This window comes from Acartia tonsa, chromosome 13 (genome assembly GCF_053477335.1).
Source record: "Acartia tonsa isolate MP-2025a chromosome 13, ASM5347733v1, whole genome shotgun sequence".
Lineage (NCBI taxonomy): Eukaryota > Metazoa > Arthropoda > Copepoda > Calanoida > Acartiidae > Acartia > Acartia tonsa.
Genome location: NC_137272.1, coordinates 6,492,067 through 6,519,048, shown reverse-complemented (window position 1 = coordinate 6,519,048; position 26,982 = coordinate 6,492,067). Strand labels below are relative to the sequence as shown.

The following is a 26,982-nucleotide window of genomic DNA, read 5'->3' as shown; positions in this document are numbered from 1 at the left end:
AATTTAAGGATAATATTGGTCATAATGCAAATGTAAATATCAGTCACAAACGTTCTAGGTTTTTACATTGACACAACTCAATACCATGGACCTTTTAGACAAATTTTGTGCAATTATAGAGTTGGTTATCTGTATTTTGAAATATTTGGACACTACTAGTGTAAACCAACCAATCAATATTTAATAAAAGTACAATAAATTGAATAAACATTTAACATCCTCCGAATTTGCCGCAATTTACTTTTATATTCTCCAACCACTGAACCAATTAGGTTCTGCTTTTCAAGTAATATAAATACTGGCAATGGTTTTGGGCTATCCTACTCACAAAAAAATAATATCCTTTCGCCGTTTAATTTGTAGACAATATTTGAGGCGTATCATAGGAAGCATATTTTTAAAAATTACAAAAAAAATAAAAAAAAACTGGTAGGATTGTTTAAACACTTCTGTAATGTAATTATGTCTTTTGTATAAACTTAATTCATATTTACTGACGCAATAATGTTCAGGTCCTTGCAGGCAGGCAGGGATATCCCATTGGACGCTATATTCATCCCCCAATCTTTACGTTAAAAATCCTGCCTCAGATAGCCTTTGATATCGGGATACACGGAGATAGACAGAGGATACTTTATTTTGAGTGTATATCTGAACCAAACCTTGCTAAATAATGTGCATGATTATATGGTTAAACGTCCTTCAGACAGCAAACCCTTTGATTGCACAACCTTTGTCTGAAAGTCCTCACTCAGTATGGTATTGAGTTGCACCTGTTTTCGGCCAAGGTTTTCCTCACAACTTTCATTGCACAGTAGGAACCATTTTAAACGTATTTATTTATGACGTCGCGACGAGCCGAAATTCAAACCTAGCACCTTCCCAACTACAAGTGTAATGCCTTTTTAAATTAAAGTTATTGCGGAGCAAATATTATCTGTGCGCCATTGTAATTTCCCTCCCTGTAGTGTTGGAAAATTATATCAAATCAAAAAAGCCATATACATTTTCACCTTTTTGCTAGCGCCGCTACTATACAACTAGGGAACTAAAGAATAAGATATATACCTATTTATTTTTCGCATCGTATTATAAACAGCGATATAGAATGTACAATTATAAGATTAAAACTAGTTTTTTTAGCCCCGAGGTGCCGAAGTTTTTTCGTATGGATGAGAAATGGTTCCTATCCACCGGATTCGAATCAATACGAGAAATTGATTTACAGGCTATACAACGATGCAAAAATAAGTTTATTAATTTTATGCAAAACTTTAGACAGTATATTGTTATACAGTCTTAAATGATTATACATTATCTTTACAGCCTTGAGATTGATATAATGTTTAAAGGAAAAAATATAAAATTTTTACAAGTATAGAACTCAAATTTTTGTCTTTGTCTTCTGAAAGAAAACTATTTATTGAAGAATTGAACATGCATTTTGCTGGAAATACCCCAAAAACCAAAGACTCGATGGAAAAAAACTTTGGACCTCATACAGCAAGTGTGTTTACAATCCAAACTTATTTGTTTTTTTCTTTTTTTATTATAAGGTTCTTTTTTTATGATAGGCATTTTCTTCAATATCTACAGATATCCCATTATTTAAAGTAGTAAGGTTTTTTTGTATGAAGCTTAAGATCTCAATAACTTCTAAACCCATTGGGTTCTCTTAATTTGGCAAGCTTTACATGTGATGGTTTCGGGCTATTTTTTACAGATAAGTCTTGGGGTGATTTAAGGCTATTTCAATATCCCCTTTCTTTTCCTTCTAGATTATAGGGACTTATTCGCTATTAATATCATTTAGTAAACTAGCGGCTTCGCCCCTAGCCTCTAGGGACTTTGCCCCAAGAGGTATAATTACATCTTCTATTACTTACCAAGCAGAACGGATCGCAAATTTTCGCACCTACCCAGAAGGAAAACATTTTCTCGATCAAAATTCGTAAAAAAAATAGCGATTAAATAACGTATTTGCAAAATTCGTAAAAAAAAATGGGGGGAGGATTTTTTTGTTTTTTGGGGGGTTGGGGGTGTCCCACCCCCACAAGAAAATAGCTTAAAACCACCGCAGGACCAATAGGTATATACCCTGAAGAGTAGAATCCGATCGGTTCAGTGGTTACCGAGATCTTAAGCTTCAGACGGACGGACGGACAGACAGACAGACATCAAGCTACTTTGTATTATAGATTAAATCTTATTTTGAACCATTAGTATTTGCATTGTATGAACTCTTATACAAAGGCTTTCCCCCCAAACTAAATGTAATAGCTTTGAAGGAAAGGAACAAATATACTAAAAGTAAACAGTTTTTTTTTATGAATTTTTAAAAACAGTATTTTGTTCATTCATCTTGATAACAATTACAGCATGTAATTTTACAAACAATTATACGTAATTTTCGTTTATGTTGTTGTATATGGACGGCCAAGAATTTTCAAAATCTCATAGGGAAGGAAATTGTGAATTTGTACGTCAGTTTGTAGTTAACAAAGAATAAACTCAGCTGTGCGCGAAGCTTACCAATCTATGATTGGCCAAAGGATATTCACCTAATCTCCATGTGCATCTGAATCCTATCATCAGAGAGTCAGGGCTACATACATACCTAGAGGCTAGAAGTGAAGCGAATGGAAGTACAAAAAAGGGGCATTGTAAATACATACAATGCCCCTTAATTTGACAGAGAGTTTTGCTTTAGGTAGACTAAAAACTTTCTCAGAATTCACCTCCCTTTCCTGTCATGAGTGGAAGCGTCTAGTTGATGATAATTTTGAATTATTATTATTTTCATGTTATTAATTTTCCCCTCATTTTTTTGCCTTAAAATATAGTTTTTTACAAATTTTCTTTAAAAAAAGAAAGAAAATAAGCTAATAGTTTAAATTACAAAAAAAAAATTTTTGAGGCAATTTTTTAAAAATTTACCTTTGTTCTTTTTGAATACACTAAATTACAATTATTTTCATTTTTTATACATAGAAATTCATGCATCTAAATTAAAATTTTTAACCAAAATTTACACTTATTTGCAAATTTTAATTTAATTCAAATTGTTATTCAAATAAGACTAATTACCAAATTTAATTGAATTGCCAATTGAAAAAATTGTGTTTTCCTCATATCGAAAATAAGTTTTTCATAATTTGTTTGAATTTTTTTTTAGTTGTAGCTTGATGTCTGTCTGTCTAACTGACTGTCTGAAGCTTAAGACCTCGGTAACCGATGACCTGATTGGGCTTTACTCTTCAGGGAATATATCTTCTGGTCATGTGGTGATTTTAAGCTATTTTCTTGGGGAGTGGGACAAACCCCCAACCGCTTCTCCCAAAAAAAATCCCCAAACCAATTTTTTTTTGTAAAAGAAACATAAGAGAAATTTACCCCTGCCAACAGATTTCAGGGGGGGTAATTACCCCCCCCCCTCCCAAGCAAATTTTACCCCCGGGGTAAAAATTTTTTTTTGGGGGGGGGTAAAAAAAATTTGCTGCGCACTTCGCGCCCCCCCCCCAAAAAAAAAGCAGAATTATCCCCCCTTATTATTATTCCTTCTTCAGTTTATAATTAGTAGTTGAACCGTTTGGACACTCAACTTAATGAACCCCCAAAAATTATTAAGCTAAAGAATAAGAAAACTTTATTATAAAACTTTGGGGACTAGTGTAATAAATAGCCCAATGTTCCCTCGCTCCTTATTTCTACCCAGAGAGAGAGGGGACAATGGGCTGCTTAAAAAAACATTTTTTTTACTTGTTGGTGTAACATCTTTGGAGACTTTAGTTTTTGATTTATTGGTTCAGTGTCGAAATGTTTCAACCACTAATTATATAGTGAATTTTGATTGATTGGTTTATTAAGTTGAATGTTCAAACCTATCAACCACTAGTTTTACGCCACAGAAAGGGTAATGTTGTGAATGAACATTTGAGATGTACATCAATTTATCGGTCATTGTCTTATCATTTAGATCACTGACTGATACCACTATCAAGTTTGGTATAGATGTAGTGTAAAGATTGAGGAATTAGTTTTCAGATATTTACTGATTAATGGTGGGTACTCATGCATTTAAACAAAAAATCTAAATAAATTCACAGAGAATTTACTGTTATTAATCAAGGAGAAAGGGGACAATGGGATTATTATTACAATATTCCACATAGTTTTATGATAAAGTTTTTTTTTAATCATTGGCTTAACAACTTTGGGGACTTCAGTGAATTTTGATAATTTGTATAGATATATGTATAACCCAGACAAATACCTGGCCCAAGTAGTAGGGACCTTTTCCGTCTGCTAGCAAATGGCTTTCTTCTCTTTTGTAGTGACTTGGCTGTGTTTTTATTACCGACGCTATTGGCTGATAGACCCTATGAAAAGGCCTATCGTATTGATACAGTTACTTATAGCTCGTGCCCCTTGTATCCTTTTACTTTAATGTTTATTTAAAGACATTTTCTGTAGGTGCGTTAAAAAAAACTTATATCATCTGCTTAGAAAATAAATTGAAAAACTAATAGAAAGATGACTTTTTGACTTAAACAAAGCAATATTTACTGCAAACCACTAAGAAATATAATAGCCATTTTTGAATGGCAGAAAGAGTAAAGTTTGTCTTATTTAAGATTCCATATTTTTAAGGTTGATTTGTCAATTTTCTAAAATATTAACTATATTGTATAAAGACTTTATATGTTGAGAAATTCAGGGATCTAAAGGGATAATACAATGGCCGATAAATTGATGTACATCCCTTATGATGTTACATAAAGTTACCCCTTCCGTAGATTACAATTAGTGGTTACAAGTTTAGACACTTCAAAAACAACCACATAAAATTCAATAAAAGTCCCTAAAGTCAACGAATAAGAAAGCGGTATTTTTAGACTTTTGGGACTAGTGTAATGAATAGCCCAATGTCCCCTTCCTCCCTGAGACTTTATATATTGAGGAATTAGTTGTGAGTTATTTGTGGATTAATGGTCAATTCTCCTTTGATTTATATGGGCACTGAATTTAGAGTTTTTGCGAGATGCATCTTAACTAACTATGAAAAATTTATCATCTTCACAAATAGCCCATACATATATTCAATAAATATATATTTTAAATGGGGATTTCTTGGACGATTAGAAATAATGATTTACAAGTAATTGTGTCTCAGTAACTTTGAGAAATTCTTCTTATCATCGAATGTTTGTTTAGAAAAAAAAGAAAACATCTACAAGTAGTGAAGCACAAAATATCATGGATAGATAAGAAGCCAAAGTGAGTTATAGAGCAGATTTCATAAATAGAGATAATATGAGACCAATCTTATAGGAAAAATCACGCAAGAAATAAGTATCTTTGAATTTTAAAGCATGACCGACAGACAGACAGACAAATTGTATTTATACTACATGCACAATGGAATCATCACCAAAAATTTCAGCAATCTCTTTGAATAACAGGTCACATCGGACGGACAGACAAAATAAATAATAGGGTAGCTTCGCTAATAAAACAGGATTAAGTAATTGTATTTCTGCAGCCTCTACAATAATTTGTCTAATCTGAAACCATTCAGACAAAATAAATTGCAAAGTCAAAGAAGTTTTCTTATCAAAGATAAAGGGGTTAAGGGTAATTTAGGGTCTAATTTTCCTCAAAAAAGAATCTATTATTTACATTTTTATACTGATTAAAAAAATAACATCTAAAATCAGAAATTCCCTAAAATACGAATAATTTAGTCCTAACACCCAGGGGTAAAACTTACAATGAGAAGGAGGTAATTACACCCCCTATCCCCAATTTAAATTCTATCTGGAGTAAAAAAAACATATTTAAGGAGTGAAATGATAAAAAAATCACCTGATTTGTAAAAACGTAGGGCTTTGAGATTTTTTTGTACGTATTTCAAAGGTTTTACCCAGAGAGAGAGGGGAGAATGGGCTAATAATTACACTAGTCCCCAAAGTCATATTATGTTTTCTTAGTCGTTGGCTTAACAACTTTGGGGACTTTTAATGAACTTTTATTGGTTGATTTTTGAGGTTGAGTGTCCAAACGTTTCAAACATTGATTGTAATCAAAAGGGGTAGTTTTGTGTATTATAATTGTATATCTATTTATCGACTATTCTTATCCCTTTAAGTCCCTGGGTTTTACCTGAGTTCTACTCGGATAATCTTCATTTTTATCCTTCTTTTCTGACACCAGGATTTTATAATCATCCTAAAAAAACAACATGTACTAATAGGTTCGAACCAACAGATTGGTTTATTTGTCTGTCAGACAAATTGACCGACCTAAGAACAAGGTTAGAATCTAAGCTTATAAAAGGGAAGAACGTCATTGGATTAGGTATTCAAGATAATTTCATGAATACCTAAAATTTGGACCTGACAAATGGATGTATTATTACTTGGATCTTACACCAGATTTTCATGTTCTATAATAAAGTGAACTCTGTAGCGGGCTAAAATAATAATCTCACCCCCCCCCCCCACCCTTTACCACATCTTTTTTCCTACTACTGGATAAACGGCCCGACCAATAAATGTGGGGGGAAATTACAACCTCAATTGACTATATTTTTTTTTCTGGTATATCATCCACGTATATACTCTACATCCATTACCTGACATAGAACCCAATCAATTATTTTTCAAACAAGGATGACAACATCCATAAAAGCGAAACACTGAAACGGTAGGACAAACGGACATTAACACTTGTATAGTGTCTGAACAGAATAATCTGAATATAAAAGTATAAGAGTCGAAGCAAAATTGTAAGTAAATTTGTTGAAAAACTACTTGATACAGGATAATGTTTATGGACCTACTTACATTTTTAAGACTTGAATATAGAGTTGCTTTGGTTATAATATTGTTCTTTGATGTCCCAGGAATCAATAAACCAAAAATCGGATCAAACTGATAATTAGATCACATAAAAATTTGTTGTTGAAAAAGTAGAAAAATCAACATGTTTAAAATGGACTTACGGACATTCTGATAATGATTATAGAGTTATTACGCTTTCTAAATCGTACCTAACTACTACAGAAATCATCATGCAAAGTTTGAAATCGATACGACAATTCTAATATGCCTAAATTACCGAATAAAAGCTATCTCTTTCAGATTGACGGATGGACCGACCCTAATTATAGAAAAGCTTCGCTTTTAAAAATACAAATACGAATTGGAAAATGACTTTTGTTACGGTGAATTGAAAACCTTTTAGAGAAATATTGAATAAAGAAAAGGGATGAATGTCATATCCTTATACCACGAATGAAAACGGTTGTTCTTCCTAAGTTAAAATCACCGCTAATTATTCAACATCAAACTGAGAATTTTTTTTTCACATGAAAATTAAGTATGTTAAATTTTCATTTCATTTAGAGTATACTAAATGTCGTACTTGATAAAATAAATAACAAAGGATTAGATAATATCAAAAGAGAAAATGAAAGAGATGTAAAAAGTTGAATAAATAGTTCTATAACTAGATGAATGGATTGGTATGTAACTAGAAAAATAGATAATATTGATAATTAAAAAGACAATTTATTATTAGACAGACAGAAATCAAATTGTTAAATAATTACCTGAGATAAAGAATATTCCACCATTATATGATGACAATGAAAGATATCCCTAAAATAAATCAGATTCTATTATATAAAGTAGTTTAAGAAGCTTAAGATCTGAAATAATACTGAACCGTAAGTGTTTTCTTTTTTAAGGTTAGCTTAACATAGGTCCTCTTTTGGTTTTAGATTTTTGTTTGTTTGTTTATTACTTTATGGCAGGTTAGGTTAGGTTACATTGGGTTATTGGTATCCGAAATGAGTTAGGGCACCGCAGGTATAGGCACTGAAGGGTTTAGGATACCCCGCAATCAATTTTTCAAATTTTATCAAAAAAAAGGGGAAGGGGATAAAGGTTGCATTGCTCAAAGATGGAAAGCTTCTGATAAGGTTTTAGCCAAGTAAGGTTTTATACAGAAAAATTGTTAATGACAATGCCTTTCTTCTACAAAACTTTCCATTTATGTACATATTATTTAAAGCCAAGTTTTTTTTTAAATAATAAAATAGAAAACATGATATGCAATGGTTTTTGATTACTCATTTATGTATGAAGTTAGATTTTTACTAATAAACTTGAAAACTACAAATGTTTGCTTGGTCATTAATCTGCAGTGTGCAGCTATTCTACATGCCTGTCATACAACAGTCACTAAGAGTTTTAGTTTTAGCATCGTCAGCTACAAAAAAAATGGATCTATACATTCAGTCGTTTGGCAGATATCAGCCTTTTAAGTTAATAATCGTTACCAGAAATATTTTACGGTGAACTACACTAGATCTAAAATTGTCCTGTCCTTCAGGTTCCTATTATGAACTTAGTCACGAATGAACGAACTTGCTGTAATTAAAAAGTAGCTGAGCTAATTAAAAAATGTATTTACATAAGTATTTGTATTATTAACTTGCATGATAATATATTAACGTCACTCTATTGGAAAAATAAAACTCATAGCAAACACAAAAAACTTTCTTTCTTTAAGTATCATAGCTATTCATTAGTTTATTTATAGGCTGCTTTTTTATTTCAATTGCAATTATAACCCCTGAAAAAAATCAAAACAACTTTTTTCACGAATATTTTTTGAAAGGGGGTAAATAATTGTTGATTGATTGGCCATAGTTTTTTAGGGTTTAGACCTAATTAGTCATGGAGTAGGATGAAATACTTTTAAGGGTAGTTCTGATATTATGTACGTGACTATTGAGTATCCAAACTTACTCTATAATCCCCTTTTTACACAACCAGGGGAAGTTGCGTTAATCTATTCAACTGAGAAATTCGAGTTGCCAAATGGGGACAAGAACTCGAACTCTCATCACCGTAACTACAACGCCCCTTGGTAAATTATTGTAAATTTTATTTGTTGTATTTCAATTTACTGTATTTTTGACAATAAGTGGGTGTGTTTTTTGACAAAATAATATTTCTTGTTATATCTAAATTAATAATTGGTAAAAATTATAACCATATAAAACTTTTTTTCTGTATTTTCTTGTTGCGTTTAATGGAAAATGTTCTACTAGTTGACTAGACATACATGATGTTAAAGTGCATTTATAATAACAACACTTTTTTAAGGAAAATTATTGAAATTATTACAACCACTTCAAAATTAAAAAGCATTAGTGTATTTTTCTTCAAATATTAACATATAAAGTGAAAATTTTATAATCAAATAATTACTTTATATATTAAAACTATTTCTCCACCTTTTTTGTATTTATCTGGTTATCCATCTATGTATGAATGTAACTATTTATCCATGTTTATATGCTTATACTATTTATCCAATTATCTATCTCTTTATTATCTATCTATGTCAATCCATACCTATTGCAACCTTCTCTACAAGAGGACCAAGAACAATATATTATCCATCTATCTATGTATTAATCTATCTAATTATCTATCTATTAAATTGTAACTGAAGATTGCTTAATGCATGAAACATGATGTTTTACAAATAAACTTTTGTTCATTCTATGTGGACTATAATTATCTATCTATCTATATCCATACCTAGTGCATCCTTCTCTACAAGAGGACCAAGAACAATATATTATCTATATCTCTATGTATTAATCTATATAATTATCTATCTATCTATCTATATCCATACCTAGTGCATCCTTCTCTAAAAGAAGACTAAGAACAATATATTTTCTATCTAATTATCTATCTATATTAGACTATAAAAGTTTAAAAGATTTTTAATCAATATAATAGATTTGAAATCTGCATAAAATTTTAAGGATTTTTATAAAGTTCGTTTTTTATATAATTCTTTATTTAAAGGCGCAAATACGATTTGAGTTAATAAATTTTGACCAATAGGATAGCTGGATTGGAAACTACCTACGCTCTAATTGGTTGAATGATGTACGTCACTTAAGCTTCTCCAATCAGAGCGCAGATAGTTTTCAATCCACCAATCACAGATCTCAAAATTATTTAACTTAATTTGTATTTGCGCCTTTAAATAAAGAATTATATAAAAAAACTAATTTTATAAAAAAAATCCTTAAAATTTTATGCAGATTTCAAATCTATTATATCGATTAAAAATCTTTAAAACTTTTATAGTCTAATCTATCTACCTGGTGCATCCTTCTCTTCAAGAGGACCAAGAACAATATATTATCTATCTATCTATATATTAATCTATCTAATTATCTATCTATCTATGTATATCCATACCTGGTGCATCCTTCTCTACAAGAGGACCAAGAACAATTGCTTGCACCTAAAATAAAAATATTTTATTTTTTACAAATAAAAAAATAAAAACTGGTTTTTAGCATTTACTATGATATATTAACATACAATATAAGGAGGAAAAAGACAACTTCTTAAAATACGAAGTTCTGGATAGTTCCTATAAAAGAATGACGTCATACAATACAAATGACTTATGATAGGCCAATACACAGACTAAATTACTAATGGCAATTCAGTATATAATTGGCCATTGTAGTCCGGCGTGGCGTCATTTTTATTAGGCACTATAAAACTCTTCATAAAAAAAAACTTTTTAAGAACCCGGTATTAGTGTCGGACTGATTATGACGTAACAAAAAAAATTAGCCAATGAGAGGACATTATTGACCAATGGTAAAATTCATAGTGGCTTCTCATTGGCTAATTTTTTTTGTTACGTCATAATCAGGCCGACACTTATACCGGGTTCCTTTTTTAACATTTACAGTATTATTAGTTAAGCGTTCGCACACTTTGGTAAAGTCAAATTGACTTTACATTTTATTTTCATAATCTGTAAAATAAAAATTTTAAAATACATCAGAAAGGAATAAAATGTCCGTTAATTAATTCCTATTCGGTATTTGGTTTCTTTCTGACTACCCTGTTCTATGTACGAATCCAAATTTTAAACTTCTTTTCCTCATCATGAATGTGCTTAAATTAGCTTCTGTACATTAGATTATGCAATTATAGTTTTGAGTGACTTAATGTTATAAAATTAAATCAAATCTTGAATAAATCTATTTTAATATTACATTCTAGCAGTTGCGACCCTAGAGGCCTCTATGGTCAACCCAAATTTGAGAAGGGGGAGGGGGGTGTTTTTTTTAATTTTATCTTTTATCTTTTATCAAAAAGAAAATTCAAAGAAATTTTTTTTATGGGAAATATTGACGTGATTTATCTTGAAAGTTTGGAGTTAACACCCGGCCCCTAAAAATTAAAACCTTTCTGGTACCATATCAAGATACGCTATATTTGATCAGTGGATAGCAAGATCTTTTGAAACATCAAACAGACAGACATACAGACATAACTTCTGCTACGTCTTTAAAAGTGTAGAGAAACTTGTAACCTTGTTTTGCCGCGTTACTTAGGGCCAATATTATCCGTTTTTTTAATTTATTGTTCAAAATCCTAACCACAACACCTTACATGTTATGTTACCTAGCTGAAAACTGAATTCCAGAACCGTAAATACACTTGGTATAACACTAGAATATTTAATCTTGCAGCATTTAAATTGTAATGTGATTATTTGAAATTATCCATCTTAAAACCGCGCTAAAGTTTGTAGACAAATGACCAAACTTTTGTAAAGATTTATAATTACTTTAACTTGAGATAAATTAGGAAAAAGGGTGAATACTCAGGGAGAGAGAGGACATTGGACTGTTTATTACACTAGTCCCCAAAGTCGTATTCGTGGGCTCAACAACCTTGGGGACTTTTGTAGAATTTAAATTGGTTTGTTCATTAAGTTGAGTGTCCAAACGTCTCAACCGTAATTGTAATCTTCAGAAGGGTTAATTTTGTGAATCACTATTTTGGATGAACATCAAATTATTGGCTATTGTCTTATCCCTTTAGATCCCTGAGGAATACTGATAGTTAGACAAATGGATAAGTAGGGGTACACAATCCTTATTCCAAAGTTACAAAATGTACCGATGGATCTTCTTGCTAACGCAAAACATATAACTATTAGGGGGGGAGTATACTACCACCCTTTCAAGAGAAATCATCGCCCAAAATTTTGTTTTTAATTTGATCTTTTAATACTCAAATTGTAAATGTGGGGGGTGGGGGTGGGGGTCGACCCTCCCCCCCCCCCGATTTCTAGGCATCTAGGGGCGTAACCGCCAGTAAACAAAATATTGTAGTTGATTAACTAATTATATAGGGAAAACAAGATATAAAAGCAGAATAGAGAAAAAAAAAGGAAAGAGAGAAGAAAGAAGAGAGAGATAAAGAAAGATAGAAATAGAAAAATAAAAACTATAATAGTTATTTAAACTGGTTTTAATCTTATGATTGTACATTTTAATATTCGTAGAAAGCTGGATATAATACGATCCTAGACATATTTTTTTCGTATGGATGAGAACCGGTTCCTATCCACCGGATTCGAATGAATACGAGAAAGAAAATTAAAGATGCAGAGAAAGAATGAAAGAAAGATACAGAAAAAATGAGAAGAGAAACTGTTATTGGTATATAAACGAGATATCCAAATATTAAGAGACAAGAAGATAAAACGATCTTCAAAGTTTGGCAAGATTTATTTAAACTTTAAGTATCAGGAATAGAGGCATGGCTATTAAAATAAACGAGATATAGACTATGAAACAATTATCATGCAATCAATTAGGTTAGTTGTTTCTTTTTAGTCACTAGCGGCTACGCCTCTAGAGGCCTTTAGAGAACGTAAAATGATTTCCTAAACTGAATGTTTACCAAAATATCCACTAGCAGCGTTTTATATTTGTTTGGTTTTTGGCGATTTTTATTGGGAAGGTGGTGGTAGCCTCTCCAAAATAGTTGTAAAATTTCCCAAGACTTATGAAAAGCTACACTGTTAAGCGATTAGCGAGATCCTTCGGTACAGACAGACATAGATCCTACAAAGTTATTTCTTTATGTTTTAAAGGAAGTGTGATTTTTCTTGTGGTGATCTATCCCTGATTCTTAAAGCTTAATTATATAAATTTAGAACTTCAGGTCTCAAGGTAAAACTATTTTTTACTTATAACAATGGAAATGTCAGTTTAAATCCAGGGAAAGATAAGACAAAGGTCGATAAATTGATGTATATCCCCAGTGATGACAAGCAAAAGTTCCCCTAAGTAGATTACAATTATTGGTTGAAACGTATGGACATTCAACTATAAGAATTAATAAATCAAAATTCAATAAAAGTTGTTTAGCAAAATAAAAAGAAAATTTATTAAACTTTGGGGACTATTGTAATAAAAAACCCAATATCCCCTAAAGTGCTACATGGATAGTTCATTAGCAGATAATAATTACATCTTTATTTTAAAAATTGGGAGCAAGAAAAAATCGGTGGGGGTGTAATGACTTCTAGGAGCGATTTCTCTTAGTGGGATGGTGGTACCCTCCCCCAAAATAGCCTTTCTTGGTTATATGAAAAGCTACGCTGTAAATAATATTCATATCAATTCAGTGGTTAGCAAGATCCTTCGTTACAGACAACAGATATAGATCCTGTTACTTTATAAAAGGACTATACCAGAGGATACGCTTCTAAAGGCATCTAGAGGCACTGTAGGGGCGATTTCTTTGGATAGTGATGTTGTTTGTACCCTACCCCAAAGATTATAAAACTTTTAAGGTCTTATGAAAAGCTACACTGTAAAAGAGAATCATATTGGTTCGGCGGTAAGCGAGATCCTTCGTTACAGACAGAGAGATACATCAATAAACTGGCTAAAAGATTAGGCGTTAGATTTCATTTTTACTGGGTAGGTCTATGCCTACTTTGCTACTTTAAAGTTAAAATTTTCCATTTATAAAAAAATATTTTTAATATAATGTATTTTTTTTTAGTTTAATTAAATTAAAACATGGTTCTTGTTGTAAGTAAGTAATGGCGACATGCAATTTTAGGCGGTTTTTAAGAAATTTATTATCAAATATTACAATTACAATTTTCTTTCATACAACAATATCTAATTGTGATAGCAGATAAATATTGTCTCAAGAAATGCTATAAATCTGCAGTACATTTTTAATGCAAAAAAAAATTTGGTTTTGTACATTTTTAGTGTTACTCTAATATAAAAGTAACATGATGTTTTGAGTCTGTTTACCGAAGGTTCTTACTAGAGGCAAGACCGAAATAATTTTACTTTACAGTGAAGCTTATAGTAGTTCCTGTGAAGTTTTATAACTTTTTGGAGTGGAGGGTACCCTCCACCCTCCAATTATAAATTACCCTCTGGAAAAAATACACCCCACCCCATTATTTGTTTTTACTTTTTCTTTTAAAAACTATAATGTAAAGTAAATGTTTGACTTCCTCCCCCCTTTCATCAAGTGCCACTAGAGGCCTCTAGGGTCATAGCCACTAGTATTCTATATAAGAAGATGGATAGCTGAAAAGAAAGAAATTACTTACCAAGAATAGAAACACTTTGAATAACTCTACATTCTACTGGCCGCTCCACAAAGTTTCCCGTCAAAGTGGCTGAAAAAAACAGTTACTTATAAGGACTGTCCGCAACAAAAATAAATTTATATTTTTCAAATCTAACCTGAAACTACATATATTGAAAATGTTTGCTATAGCTCTCTCTTACAATATGCATTTAGAGCAATTAACCCCATACCCTCCCTAATTATATGCTATAAATCAAAAAAAGGGACACTTCAGTTTATATTCTTGCGTTGCCCTAACCCTGCGTGTCTACAATGTATCAAATACCAAAACCTGACCTATAGTATTAAACAAAGAATTTAAAAACTACCGAACTCCCTGATTTATTAAAAACTGAGGTTGGGGAGGAAGGCGTTTCGATGCTCAACAAGATACTTTAAGGGGGGAAAAACAGCTGATTACCCAGAGCAGGATCAACAACAAAAGGTACAAGGTAGAGCAGAATACTGAAACTGGCCATTTATCTACTTATCTATCTATCTATTTATCTATCTATCTATCTATCTATATATCTATCTATCTATCTATCTATCTATCTATCTATCTATCTATCTATCTATCTATCTATCTATCTATCTATCTATCTATCTATCTATCTATCTATCTATCTATCTATCTATCTATCTATCTATCTATCTATCTATCTATCTATCTATTTACCTAGAGCAGGATCAACAACGAAAGGTACAAGGAAGAGCAGAATACTGAAGCTGGCCATTAACAGCAAGGAAAAGGTAAATGTTGTCACAAACTAAATAATAATCGTAGCTGTCTATAGTGCCCTAGCAAAATGGGGATAGATGTCACTGCGTTCGGCATACCTGTTCTATTGATGTCAGGAAATACCTTATACCGCATCGCTTTTTTAGTGGATTTCTTTCCCTCTTCTCTTTTTCTTTCCCTCAACTATGACGTCAATAGAATAGGTAGGCCAAAAGCTGTGACATCTATCCCTATCCCTAAGGTACTAGACAGAGCTACTAAATAATCAATTCATGTTCATATCAAGGTTTATTCAGAGAGAGATAAGAAAAATGGCTGTTTATTACACTAGTCCTCAAAATTTTAATAACGTTTTTTTAATCGTTGGCTTAACAACTTTGGGTGTTATCCCCATAGGATTTTTTTCAATTTTGAAAATGTTCCAACCACTTATTTTAATCTACATAATTTTGTGTGTCATCTTTGGGGATGTACATCATTTTATCGGGTATTGTCTTATCCCTTTAGATTCCTGGCTATAACCGAACGCCAAGAAAATTTTTTTGTTACATTTGAATTTCGACAACTTCAAAAATTAAATAAAAACTTTAAAGTTTGCAAAGAGAATATAAAAGTTTTGTTTGTTAATATGATTAATTAACGAAAACTAACTTAGAACTTAACTAAACTAGGAAAATAAAATATTTCTTTTTTTCTTTCATATTGTTTCCAGAAAGGGAGAGGACATTGGGATGTTTATTTAACTAGTCCCCAAAGTCTGATAATAACGTTTTTTTTTGTTGGCTTAACAACCTTTGGTTCTTTTATTGATTTTTGAATAGTTAGTTCATTTAGGTGAGTGTCCAAACGTTTTAACCATTAATTTACTGAACGGATAATATTGTGTACAATCATTGGGGATGTACATCAATTTTGCGTTAATTGTCTTATCCCTATAGATCCCTGTATTGTTTCAGTTTATTGTGCTATCCTTTCCGCTGATAATCACCAATACCTTAATTTTTTCGCTTAAACTTCTTTTTGGCGCTGATTTCTTTTTCATTTTTTTGGCGGCTTGTTGTTCTTTTATCATTGCTAACATCTGAATAAGAATATATTTTGTATTCTATTTTTTCTTAAAATCTGAAAGGTTTATTTGATGATTTACAGATTTACCCGTGGGGAATCTAACCCTGAGATGTGTAACCCTGCGTGGTTACCTATTATAATCTAAAATATCCCGACCTAAAGTATAATACAGCCACACAAAAAAACCCTCACATTACTTATACCAGTTTTGTTGGCCATGGACTTCGGCCCCTCAGGGTTAACAAAACTAGTTTTAATCCTATAATTTTTAATTTTAATATCTGCGAAACTCTGTCTATAATTTAATGGTATAAATAACTATACCTTATCCCTGGTAAGTGTCCCAGGATCTCCAAAACTTTGTCCATAGTTAGAACCTCCAGACAAAGATAATACAATTAAAGTAATAACTATACCTGATCCCTGGTAAGTGTCCCAGGATCTCCAAAGCTCTGTCCATCCACACTTTCTAAAATAAATAAATATATTCTAATGATTTGTTTTTCGAATGATTGGATAGTATAAAACCTCCAAGTGGTTTTTGATCTACCTTCCTTCAAATTTTTTAGACAAATTGGAAATAAAAGCGGGAGGATAGTTTTATTTAACTATGTCTCACTATTGCTAGGTTGTCCTACAGTTGCGGTCCACAAACACTTTTTACCCAATAAAACCTAGCCTAACCTGAACATAAGCAAAAAAACAAACAAATGAAAAACTACTCCCACCCCCACTTATTTTTGATTTATTTTAAAGATAGGGCGAGGGTAGTTGCTTGACAATGCACTTTAAAGAAACCACCAATAACAATACCAAATAATTGTCGTGTATTCATTAAGACAGATATACAGAAAGACAAGGGCATGAGCCATCCTAAGCTTAATAGAAAAAGTTTTGCGTGTTTAAAAATGTACTTATTTGTATAAATATAAGCTGCTACATATATTGACAAGATAATTGCAATTTATTATTCAACATTTATTTTCACGTGTCTACTTCAACAAATGTAGTTATGTACACTTTCCTTTAATTTAAAAACTAGCGGCTTCGCCCCTAGCCTCTAGGGGCTTTGCCCCAAGAGGTGATAAAAAAAATTAATATTTATTGTTTTAGTGAGAGAATGTTGCTATTCTTTCATTCAAAATAAATGCTGGAATAAAAAATAAAAATAAAAAGGGCAGCCTGCGGCAGCCTGTATCAGAGCAAAATAAAAAATAAGGGGGGGATTTTTTTGTTTTTGGGGGGGTTAGGGGTGTCCCACCCCCCCAAGAAAATAGCTTAAAACCACCACAGGACCAATAGGTATATACCCTCAAGAGTAGAATCCGATCGGTTCAGTGGTTACCGAGATCTTAAGCTTCAGACGGACGGACGGACGGACGGACAGACGAACAGACAGACAGACAGACAGACAGACAGATAGACAGACAGACAGACAGACAGACATACATCGTACTACTTTGTATTATTGATATGCATGATCGTTATACATAAGCTCTAATGACACTAGAGGCAAAGGGAAGAGGGGAAAAGTCTACCTTTCATTTTCATTTTTAGCTCTTTAAAAGTAAAAATAAAGAACAAATTTTGCAAGTAGGTATTTATTTTCCAAGGTTCCTTTTATTGGGAGGGTAAAGGAACGCTTCTCAAAAAAAAATTACAAACCCTAATCGGACATATAAAAGCTTCACTGTAATGGAGAACCATTTACATTTTACTTTTTTGAGACTTTAAGCACCGATTCTAGCCTCGCTGGTCAAAAATACTAAAGACCAGAAGTATTATATTCTAAAAGCAGAACGCATTTGGGGCAACAGACTAAGACATCAATCTACATTGTAGTATGTATAACGATTTATGGATATGGGTGTTCTTGTTCAATATTCATATAAGAATTTCATTCCAACTTTCTTTTTTCTTTCAGGGATCTAAAGGGATAAGACAATGGCCGAAAAATTATTTTACATCCCCAATGATGACACACAAAATTAACCTTCCTGTAGATTAAAATTAGTGGTTGAAACGTTTAAACTCTCAACTCAGTAAACCAACCAACCAAAATTCAGCAAAAGTCCCCAAAGTTGTTAAGCTAACGAATAAGAAAAAGTTATTGTAAAACTTTGGGGACTAGTATAATAAACAACCCATTAACCCCTTCCTGTTTTCTTTACTTTAAATCCATATATAATTTTAAAACATAAATTATTCTACTTTGACAAATAAGCATAACACAGTGAATAATTTTATGATTTATGGGTTTTTTTAGCAGCAAAGTTTTTATAAATCTTACTTATTATTTGGTTATTATCCTTTTAAAAAAGGAACAGGATGTTTATTCTGTCTGTCTTTCTGCACCGAAAGATATATTAACCGCTTAACCGATATGGTTCTCTATTACAGGGTATCTTCTCATAGGTCCGAGGAAGGTTTATGTCTATCTTGGGGGAGGGTACCACGACCCTCCTAGAAATAAATGAACCCAACTCAAAAAAATATTTTTTAAAACTACAACTGAAAATGGGGGGGGGGGGGTGAATTAACCCCCCGCCCTCAAGTTAAGTAGTACGGTTTTTTATCTGAAGGTGTGATCTCAATGAATACTAAACTAAATGAGTTCTCTATTTCAGGTAAGCCTTACATATGGCCTGTGATGATTTTATATCTGTTATTTCCGATCTAAGTTTTGGGATGGTTTTCAGCTTCTTTTTAGCCCCTCACTGCCCCTTCAAATACAGAGCTCCTAAATGCTAGTGGTGTAACCACTAGTAGCTTAAAAAGCAAAAATCCTATACGATTATATAGATTTGCAGAATTCTTATGGATTTTATTATCTTCAACTAATATGTAAAATAAAATTTTGAATTATTAAATTTATTGGATGATTATGTAAAATTGGAGAACACTGGGATAACGACATCCTTAAGTAGCAAGTAATCTAAAGGGATAAGACAATGACTAATAAATTGATGAATATCCTTAAAATTATCCCTTCTGTGGATTATTAGTAGTTGATATACTCAATTAAACGAACCAACAAATCAAAACTCAAAAGTCCCCAAAGTTGTTAGGACAACGAATAAGAAAACATTATTTAAAAAATTTGAGAACTAATCTAATAATTAGTCGTCCATTGCCCACCCCCCTCTCTGTTAAGCAGCAAAGTATAAAAAAAAACTATGGATGGACTATGTTTTGCCCTCTTTCTGACAATTTTAATACAATACATAGCCCTTTGATGTTAGTAAATCAATATAAATAGCTACAAAAGTTAAAATTGATTCAAATAAAAAAGTTCTATTGTAAAGGCCTTTACTACAAGAAATGCATTATTGACTTAAGGAAGAGTTTACTTAACACTTATGAATTCAATATTAAACTTCCAAATTATAAGTAGAGTATGTATTATATTTAAAAAATAAGGTTTCTATCATTAATAGAATCCAAATAAATCGTATTTTCCCCATAGAAGTTCCATTGCATTATCGACAGACTGACTTACCATAGATGCTCATTAGTAATTATGATATTCGAAAAAAATATTAGTTTGAAAATCAGCATATAAAATCAAATTACCTCTGAAACGTTGCTAACAGAGGGAAAGACAGACAGAGAGGCATAGATGACATGAACATAAAGACATACACAGGCAAACCATCATGTAGACATACAGACACTAAAAATATTAGCTTATTTTTGCTCAACCTCATGGAAATCAATTTTTCTTGTTTTGAAATAAATATTTTAATAAAATACTCTGTACTTTAAAAATCCAAAAAAAGGATTATTTTACTATTTTATCTATTCTATTCACGCCCCTAGTGGCATCTAGGAACACTAATTGGTAGGTTGAAGGGGGAGATTCATTTTTCAATTCAACAATTTAATTTAACCTACGAAAAAGGTAATTTTGTTTATCAGAATTAGGGATGCACATCAATTTCTTTTATTGTCTTTCTTTATGGATGGTGTCATCCTTGTTTCTTTAAGAACTTTTGTATCATATGAAGGAAATGAAGTCATTCCTAAAAAGGACAGAAATCCCCTTCCTTGGGTATAGGAAGGCTATTTCCTTTTCTTTTTCTTACAAATTCTCAGTAAGGAAGGTGATTTCTGTCCACTATCTTACAAATTATCACTAAAGGAAGGTGACCTCTGTCCACCATCTTACAAATTCTTCCTAGTTCTTAGAAATTCTTCCTTTTCCTTACTATTACAACTATGTTTAATTAATCTACCTCATTTCACCAAATTCTTCCTTTTTCTCAGAAATTCTACCTTAATTACACAAATTCTCCCTTATTCTCAGATAACTTACCTTATTCTAAGAAATTCTTCCTTATTTCAAGAAAATCTACCTTATTCCCCCAAATTCTTCCTTATTCTAAGAAAATCTACCTTATTCCCTCAAATTCTTCCTTGTTATAAGAAATTCTACCTTATTCTAAGACATTCTTCCTTATTCTAAGAAATTCTACCTTATTCTAAGAAAATCTATATTATTCTTTCTTATTCCCCCAAATTCTACCTTATTCTAAGATAATCTACCTTATTCTAAGACATTCTTCCTTATTCTAAGAAATTCTACCTTATTCTAAGAAAATCTACCTGATTCTAAAAAATTCTTCCTTGTTCTAAGAAAATCTACCTTATTCTAAGAAATTCTTCCTTATTTTAAGAAAATCTATATCATTCTCCCTAATTCTTTCTTATTCCCCCAAATTCTACCTTATTCTAAGAAAATCTACCTTATTCTAAGAAATTCTTCCTTATTCTAAGAAAATCCACCTAATTCTTCCAAATTCTTCCTTATTCTAAGAAATTCTACCTTATTCTAACAAATTCTTCTTATTCTAAGAAAATCTACCTTATTCTAAGAAATTCTTCCTTATTCTAAGAAATTCTTCCTTATTCTAAGAAAATCTACCTTATTGTAACAAATTCTTCCTTATTCTAAGAAATTCTACCTTATTCTAAGAAATTCTTGCAAAACATAGCAAATTCTTGCAATATATAGGGGTCCAAAACTCAAAAACCTGGTGTCCTTGGTACCGATGGTAAGAGTTGGTAAATGGTTCGAATCCTTAATAAATTTGGCAGTAAAGGCCAAAAATATTTTGGCATTTAGTCAAAATTTTGAAGAAAAAATACCCAGGTGGACAAATAATTTTGATCAAAAATTGAAAAGTGTCAAAATATTTTTGGACTTTGACCAAATTTACTAAGGATTTGAACCATTTCCCAAATCTTACCGTCAATACCAAGGACACCAGGTCACCATATCTTGAGAACGGGTGGTCGGATTGCGCTGAAAATTCGTTATTGAGTTTGGAACACCTATATATTGCAAGAATTTGCTATGTTTTGCAAGAATTTGGGAGAAATAGTTAGATTTTCTTAGAATAAGGAAGAATTTCTTAGAATAAGGAAGATTTTCTTAGAATAAGAAAGAATTTCTTAGAATAAGGTAGATTTTCTTAGAATAAGGTAGAATTTCTTATAACAAGGAAGAATTTGTTAGAATACGGTAGATTTTCTTAAAATAAGAAAGACTTTGTTAGAAAAAGGAAGAATTTCTTAGAATAAGGAAGAATTTGGGGGAATAAGGCAGATTTTCTTAGAATAAGGAAGGATTTGGGAGAATAAGGTAGATTTTCTAAAAAAAGGTAGAATTTCTTAGAATAAGGAAGAATTTATTAGAATAAGGTAGATTTTCTTAGACTAAGGAAGAATTTCTTAAAATAAGGTAGATTTTCTTAGAATAAGGAAGAATTTGGGAGAATTAGGTAGATTTTCTTAGAAAAAGGAAGAATTTCTCAGAATATGGTAGATTTTCTTAGAACAAGTAAGATTTTCTTAGAATAAGGTAGAATTTGGGGGAATAAGAAAGAATTAGGGAGAATAAGGTAGATTTTCTTAGAATAAGGTAGAATTTCTTAGAATGGGGTAAATAATTTTCTTAAAACAAGGAAGAATTTCTTAGAATAAGGTAGATTTTCTTAGGATAAGGAAGAATTTCTTAGAATAAGGTAGATTTTCTTAGAATAAGGTAGAATTTCTTAGAATAAGGTAGATTTTCTTAGAATAAGGAAGAATTTGGGAGAATAAGGTAGATTTTCTTAGAATAAGGAAGAATTTCTTAGAATAAGGTAGATTTTCTTAGAACAAGGAAGAATTTCTTAGAATAAGGTAGATTTTCTTAGAATAAGGTAGAATTTTTTAAAATAAGGAAGAATTTCTTAGAATAAGGAAGAATTTGGGAGAATTAGGAAGATTTTCTTAGAATAAGGAAGAATTTCTTAGAATAACGTAGAATTTCCTAGAATAAGGAAGAATTTGGGGGACTAAGGAAGAATTTGGGGGAGTCAAGTAGATTTTCTTAGATTTAGGAAGAATTTCTTAGAATAAGGTAGGTTATCTGAGAATATGTGAGAATGTGTAAGGAAAAGGTAGACATTGTTATGAAAAGGTAGAATTTGGAGTAACTAGGTTAATTTTCTTAGGATTAGGAAGATTAAGTGAGATTTAGGGAGGTGATTTTTATTCTCTTTTTCAGATATGTGAGAAAAAGGAGAGTGATTTTTGTCCATATTTCACTTATCGGAGAAAAACGAAGATGATTTCTGTCCTTTTTGGAATGAAATTTCTGTCCTTTTAAGGAATGACTTCATTTCCTTCATATGATCCGAACTATTTTCTACAAAATATTATTTATATATTGATTTCTATGTAAAATATATATAATTATTTACTAACCAATTTTAGCCTAACCTAGTTTGTTATGAAAATCAATAACATAACCTTTTTTGCTGGATACACTTTTTTTCAGGGACCTTAAGGGATAAGACAATGAACGTTGAATTGATGCAAATTAATAACTTTGTTAGATTATAAATATATTGGTTGAAAAGTTTGGACTCTGCTACTTTGAACCAACCAAAGGTTTGATAAAAGTACCCAAAGTTTCTAAGCCAACGAATACATGGTTATAAAACTTTAGGTACAACGGCAATAAGATATACAGTCCATGTCCCCTCCCTCCGTGCTTACTTACATAAGGGACACCGGTGCATAATTGTCAAGTATGTAAATATTAAAAAATTAGGCCGATCTACTGCAGTTCACGGTAAAATATCGCTGTTAAGCAATATTTCCAAAAATCTATGAATTTTAAAGGCTGCTAGCTGCCAAACGGCTGAACGTACAGATCATGCCCGCACACTATTTTAAGCGGCATAAGAAGGCCTACAAATAATCTGGAATAGCCATAAATCAATAATGCATAATTATCTCGCAGTGCAGAGAAATGCGCGAAAAAGACCTATTTTACGCGCATTTATTTACCAGCAATATTTTACAGTTAACTGCAGTAGATCCAAAAATTGTAAAAAAAATAGTTAAGCAAGTACAAATTAGTCCATGAGCTATGCAGCTTTAACAAAATGTCAAATAAAATCTATTTGTGACACAGTAAAATTGGAGAAAGTCTTGATATATATTCAATAAATGTAAAAATAAAGCTCTATAACCATAAACAAGACTTAATTGTAGATTATTTGTGGATGTTAGAGAGTGAGAATTTAATAGAGAGCAGCCACATTAAGCCGTTTAAAAATGCTGTTGTCCTGAAGTGAATAAAAGACATGTTGTTTGGACCCATAGACGGACGTATGGCGTACTAGATTCATAGGGTAGCTACGCTACTTACAATGAAGCATTATCGTATTAATCACGCAACCTCTTTATATTTCGTAAAGACGAAATAAAGGTACAAGTGGCCGGTTGAGCACTGATATCCCCCCACCCCCTATTTTTTAAAATATATTTTGAATGATTTTTTTGGGTGGTGGGATGGGGGGGGGGGTAGTACTTGCCAAACCGGAGCCCTATCCAAATCCATGCCACATATATGTATATCTGCGATCATCGATGCCTTTACAATGCGCATGGCTAACTAATACACAAAACAACCTAACCTTTTGTAACCTAAAGTATTAGAGAAACAAACAAAAAACTTCAAAAACTTGTTTAGAACTGCATCGATACAAATAATTAAAAATGGCATTTAATTTAATCTATTAAACATTAAAGTGTCTATAAAGTGTAAAATCAACATTTGTTAAAGGTTTCAAAAAAGTGTTTTCCCAATTAACTGAATTTTTTTTATAATAGCGATTTTGTAATTTTTAATACCTTTATATATAATGTAACAGGATCTCCGTGTGTGTGTCTGTGTGCACTAAAGGATCTCGCTTACCACTAAACCAATATGATTCTCCTTTAATGTATTTTAGTGGGTAGTAGCAAGAAATCAGACTTTTAAACATTAATAATTCTTGGTGTTAATTACATACAATAGCCCAAAAACTTCCTAATAATCAAAGAAAATAAAAAAAGCTATAACTATTACCAGCCGGAATAAAAAAAGTGTTTATTTTGTGTATTGTTGTAAACACTGTCAATAATAGTAAAGTAAATTAATGATAATAATAAATACATAATGTTCTATCACTTCCGTATATTGTCATGCCCACAAAAAGCAGAGAGAGGGGACAATTTGCTGTTTATTACACTGCACTGGTCCCAAAAGTTTTTAATAAAGTTTTCTTATTCGTAAGCTTAACAACTTTGGGGACTTTTTGTTTGGTTGATTCGAGAAGTTGAATGTTTAAACGTTTCAACAACTAATTGTCTTATCCCTTTAGATCCTTGCTCAATCCTACTATAATTCAGTTAGGAGGAAATGATTGCAACCTTAACAACATTTGTGTGTGTGGATGTTTAATTGTGGAAAACAAAGAATAAGCAAGTGAGGCAAAAATAAATTTTTTTAATCATCGAAAGCTTTGCTTTTTTCATTAGAATATCCCTCAGAGAAAAAGATATAAAAACAAAGATTGAAAATTTCAAGTTCGAATTTCAGCCCCTAAGAGCTTACACTCATTCATGATAAGAAAAACAAATATTCATACTTTTGAATTCTTTACAACTTTGCTTTTATGAAGTCTTTCATAAAACCACTCTATATATGATTTATCTAAGGCTGAATTTTCGTGACCTTAGCAAAGCAACTGATAAAAATAGCCAGTGATTAACTCCCTTCAGGAGTGGTTTTATAAAAAACTTTAAAAAAGCAAACTTGTTTAAAATTTTGAATTAATAATCTTTGCTTGTCATGATTGTTCGTTAACTCCTAGGGGATGAAAATTGAACTTAACATTTTCAAATCTAATTTTCTCAAAAATTAGATTTAGTTGAATTTTAAAATTATCAAATGGTGTTAATAAACATACTTACTGATACAAATGCAAAGTCATTTTTGCCTAACACTAAAATAAACTTTTTTCGTCTGGCCGTGCAACAGTGAGGAGACAGGATGATCTCTTGGGGACTAAAGGTGATGCTTCGGGTTCAAGTCCTCTTCAAGCTACCGTTAACTTAATCTAACTATGTATGTTGCGCATCTGACATAGCAGCAGTAGGAACCATTTAAACGTCTAGTTTTGACGCGGTGTAGAGCCGAGACTCGATCCTATCACCTCTCCGAGTGTGTGTGTGTGTGTGTGAGAGAGAGAGAGAGAGAGAGAGATAGAAAGAAAAGGAGAGAAAAGGAGAAAGAGAGAGATAGAAAAAAATTTATTATGGAAATTAAACTTCACATTCCTTTCTCTCTGATTTAATTAATGATATATTTTAAAAGCCAATTCTTATTGTAAGAAATTGATAAATTGTTAGTTTTAAAGAGAGGAAGGTCAAAATAATATGGCCTGATTTTTGGAAGGGGCCATTTAGAGTTTTTAAGTAGCGAATCTACTCTATGAAATAAAGTATATTCGTGCATTCACTCAAATAGTAAGGTCGTTGAAATAATTTTGATTTATCGGAATAATGTTATTTTTTATAATTAAAGACAAGACTAATCTACCTATGTATATATTTATTAATTTTTACAAATAAAGAGGGAAGGTTAATTTTTTCTGGGGTAGGGTGTTGTCTCTTTTCCACTCCTCCTTTCTAGAAAATAGACATAAATAAAAAATCAGACATTTTCCCTGAGAACCAGAACCAATCCAGCAGTTAGCGAGATCTTAAGCTGACAAACAATAATCGTTCTACTTTGAATCATAGATACAATAAATTCTTTTATGCCTTATTTGCTCCTTAGAAAAAAAGTTCTTTTTAAATGGTAAGTTATGATATATAATTGTCCCTTTACTAATAATGTCTGACGCTTCCTATATTTACCATTGGTAATGTATTATGTAAAATAGATAAAAATAGTACGATTATATTCTTAAATAGCATCGCCAAAATAGAATGTGAATTATTAGACAGTAAGATTTATAGTTTAGCCTCGGCTACCCCATAGATGATGGGATACACTACAAGATCTTATTTTGTTTAATCTTGCTTAATAATGTGCATGATTATATGGTTCAGATCGGAAAACCGTTCATTACACGACCTTTGGCTGGAAGTCCTAACTTTGCATGGTAATGAGTTGCGTCTGTTTAGAGCTAAGACATTCCCCTATTTTTGTTTACACCTCACAGTATGAACATTTTTTAACATATTTTCTTATAACGCGGTGTCACCTTCCCGAAAATGATTTATTAAATATTCTTTTAATTCTTCCAAAAGAAATTTTTTTATAAA

The 26,982-nt window shown here is 31.6% G+C and overlaps 1 protein-coding gene across 1 annotated transcript in view; it reads right to left on the bottom strand.

The window, feature by feature from the left end:
• The window catches only part of LOC145335488 (uncharacterized), a 65,566-nt gene that overhangs the window by 16,300 nt on the left and 22,284 nt on the right, over positions 1 to 26,982 (bottom strand). The window contains exons 5-11 of the mRNA XM_080181251.1: positions 16,746 to 16,798; positions 16,256 to 16,342; positions 15,199 to 15,289; positions 14,500 to 14,568; positions 10,296 to 10,341; positions 7,613 to 7,661; positions 6,163 to 6,228 (exon numbers count right to left, since the gene is read on the bottom strand). Of these exons, the coding sequence (XP_080037377.1) occupies positions 6,163 to 6,228; positions 7,613 to 7,661; positions 10,296 to 10,341; positions 14,500 to 14,568; positions 15,199 to 15,289; positions 16,256 to 16,342; positions 16,746 to 16,798 (461 nt within the window). The remainder of the gene's footprint in view (positions 1 to 6,162; positions 6,229 to 7,612; positions 7,662 to 10,295; positions 10,342 to 14,499; positions 14,569 to 15,198; positions 15,290 to 16,255; positions 16,343 to 16,745; positions 16,799 to 26,982) is intronic.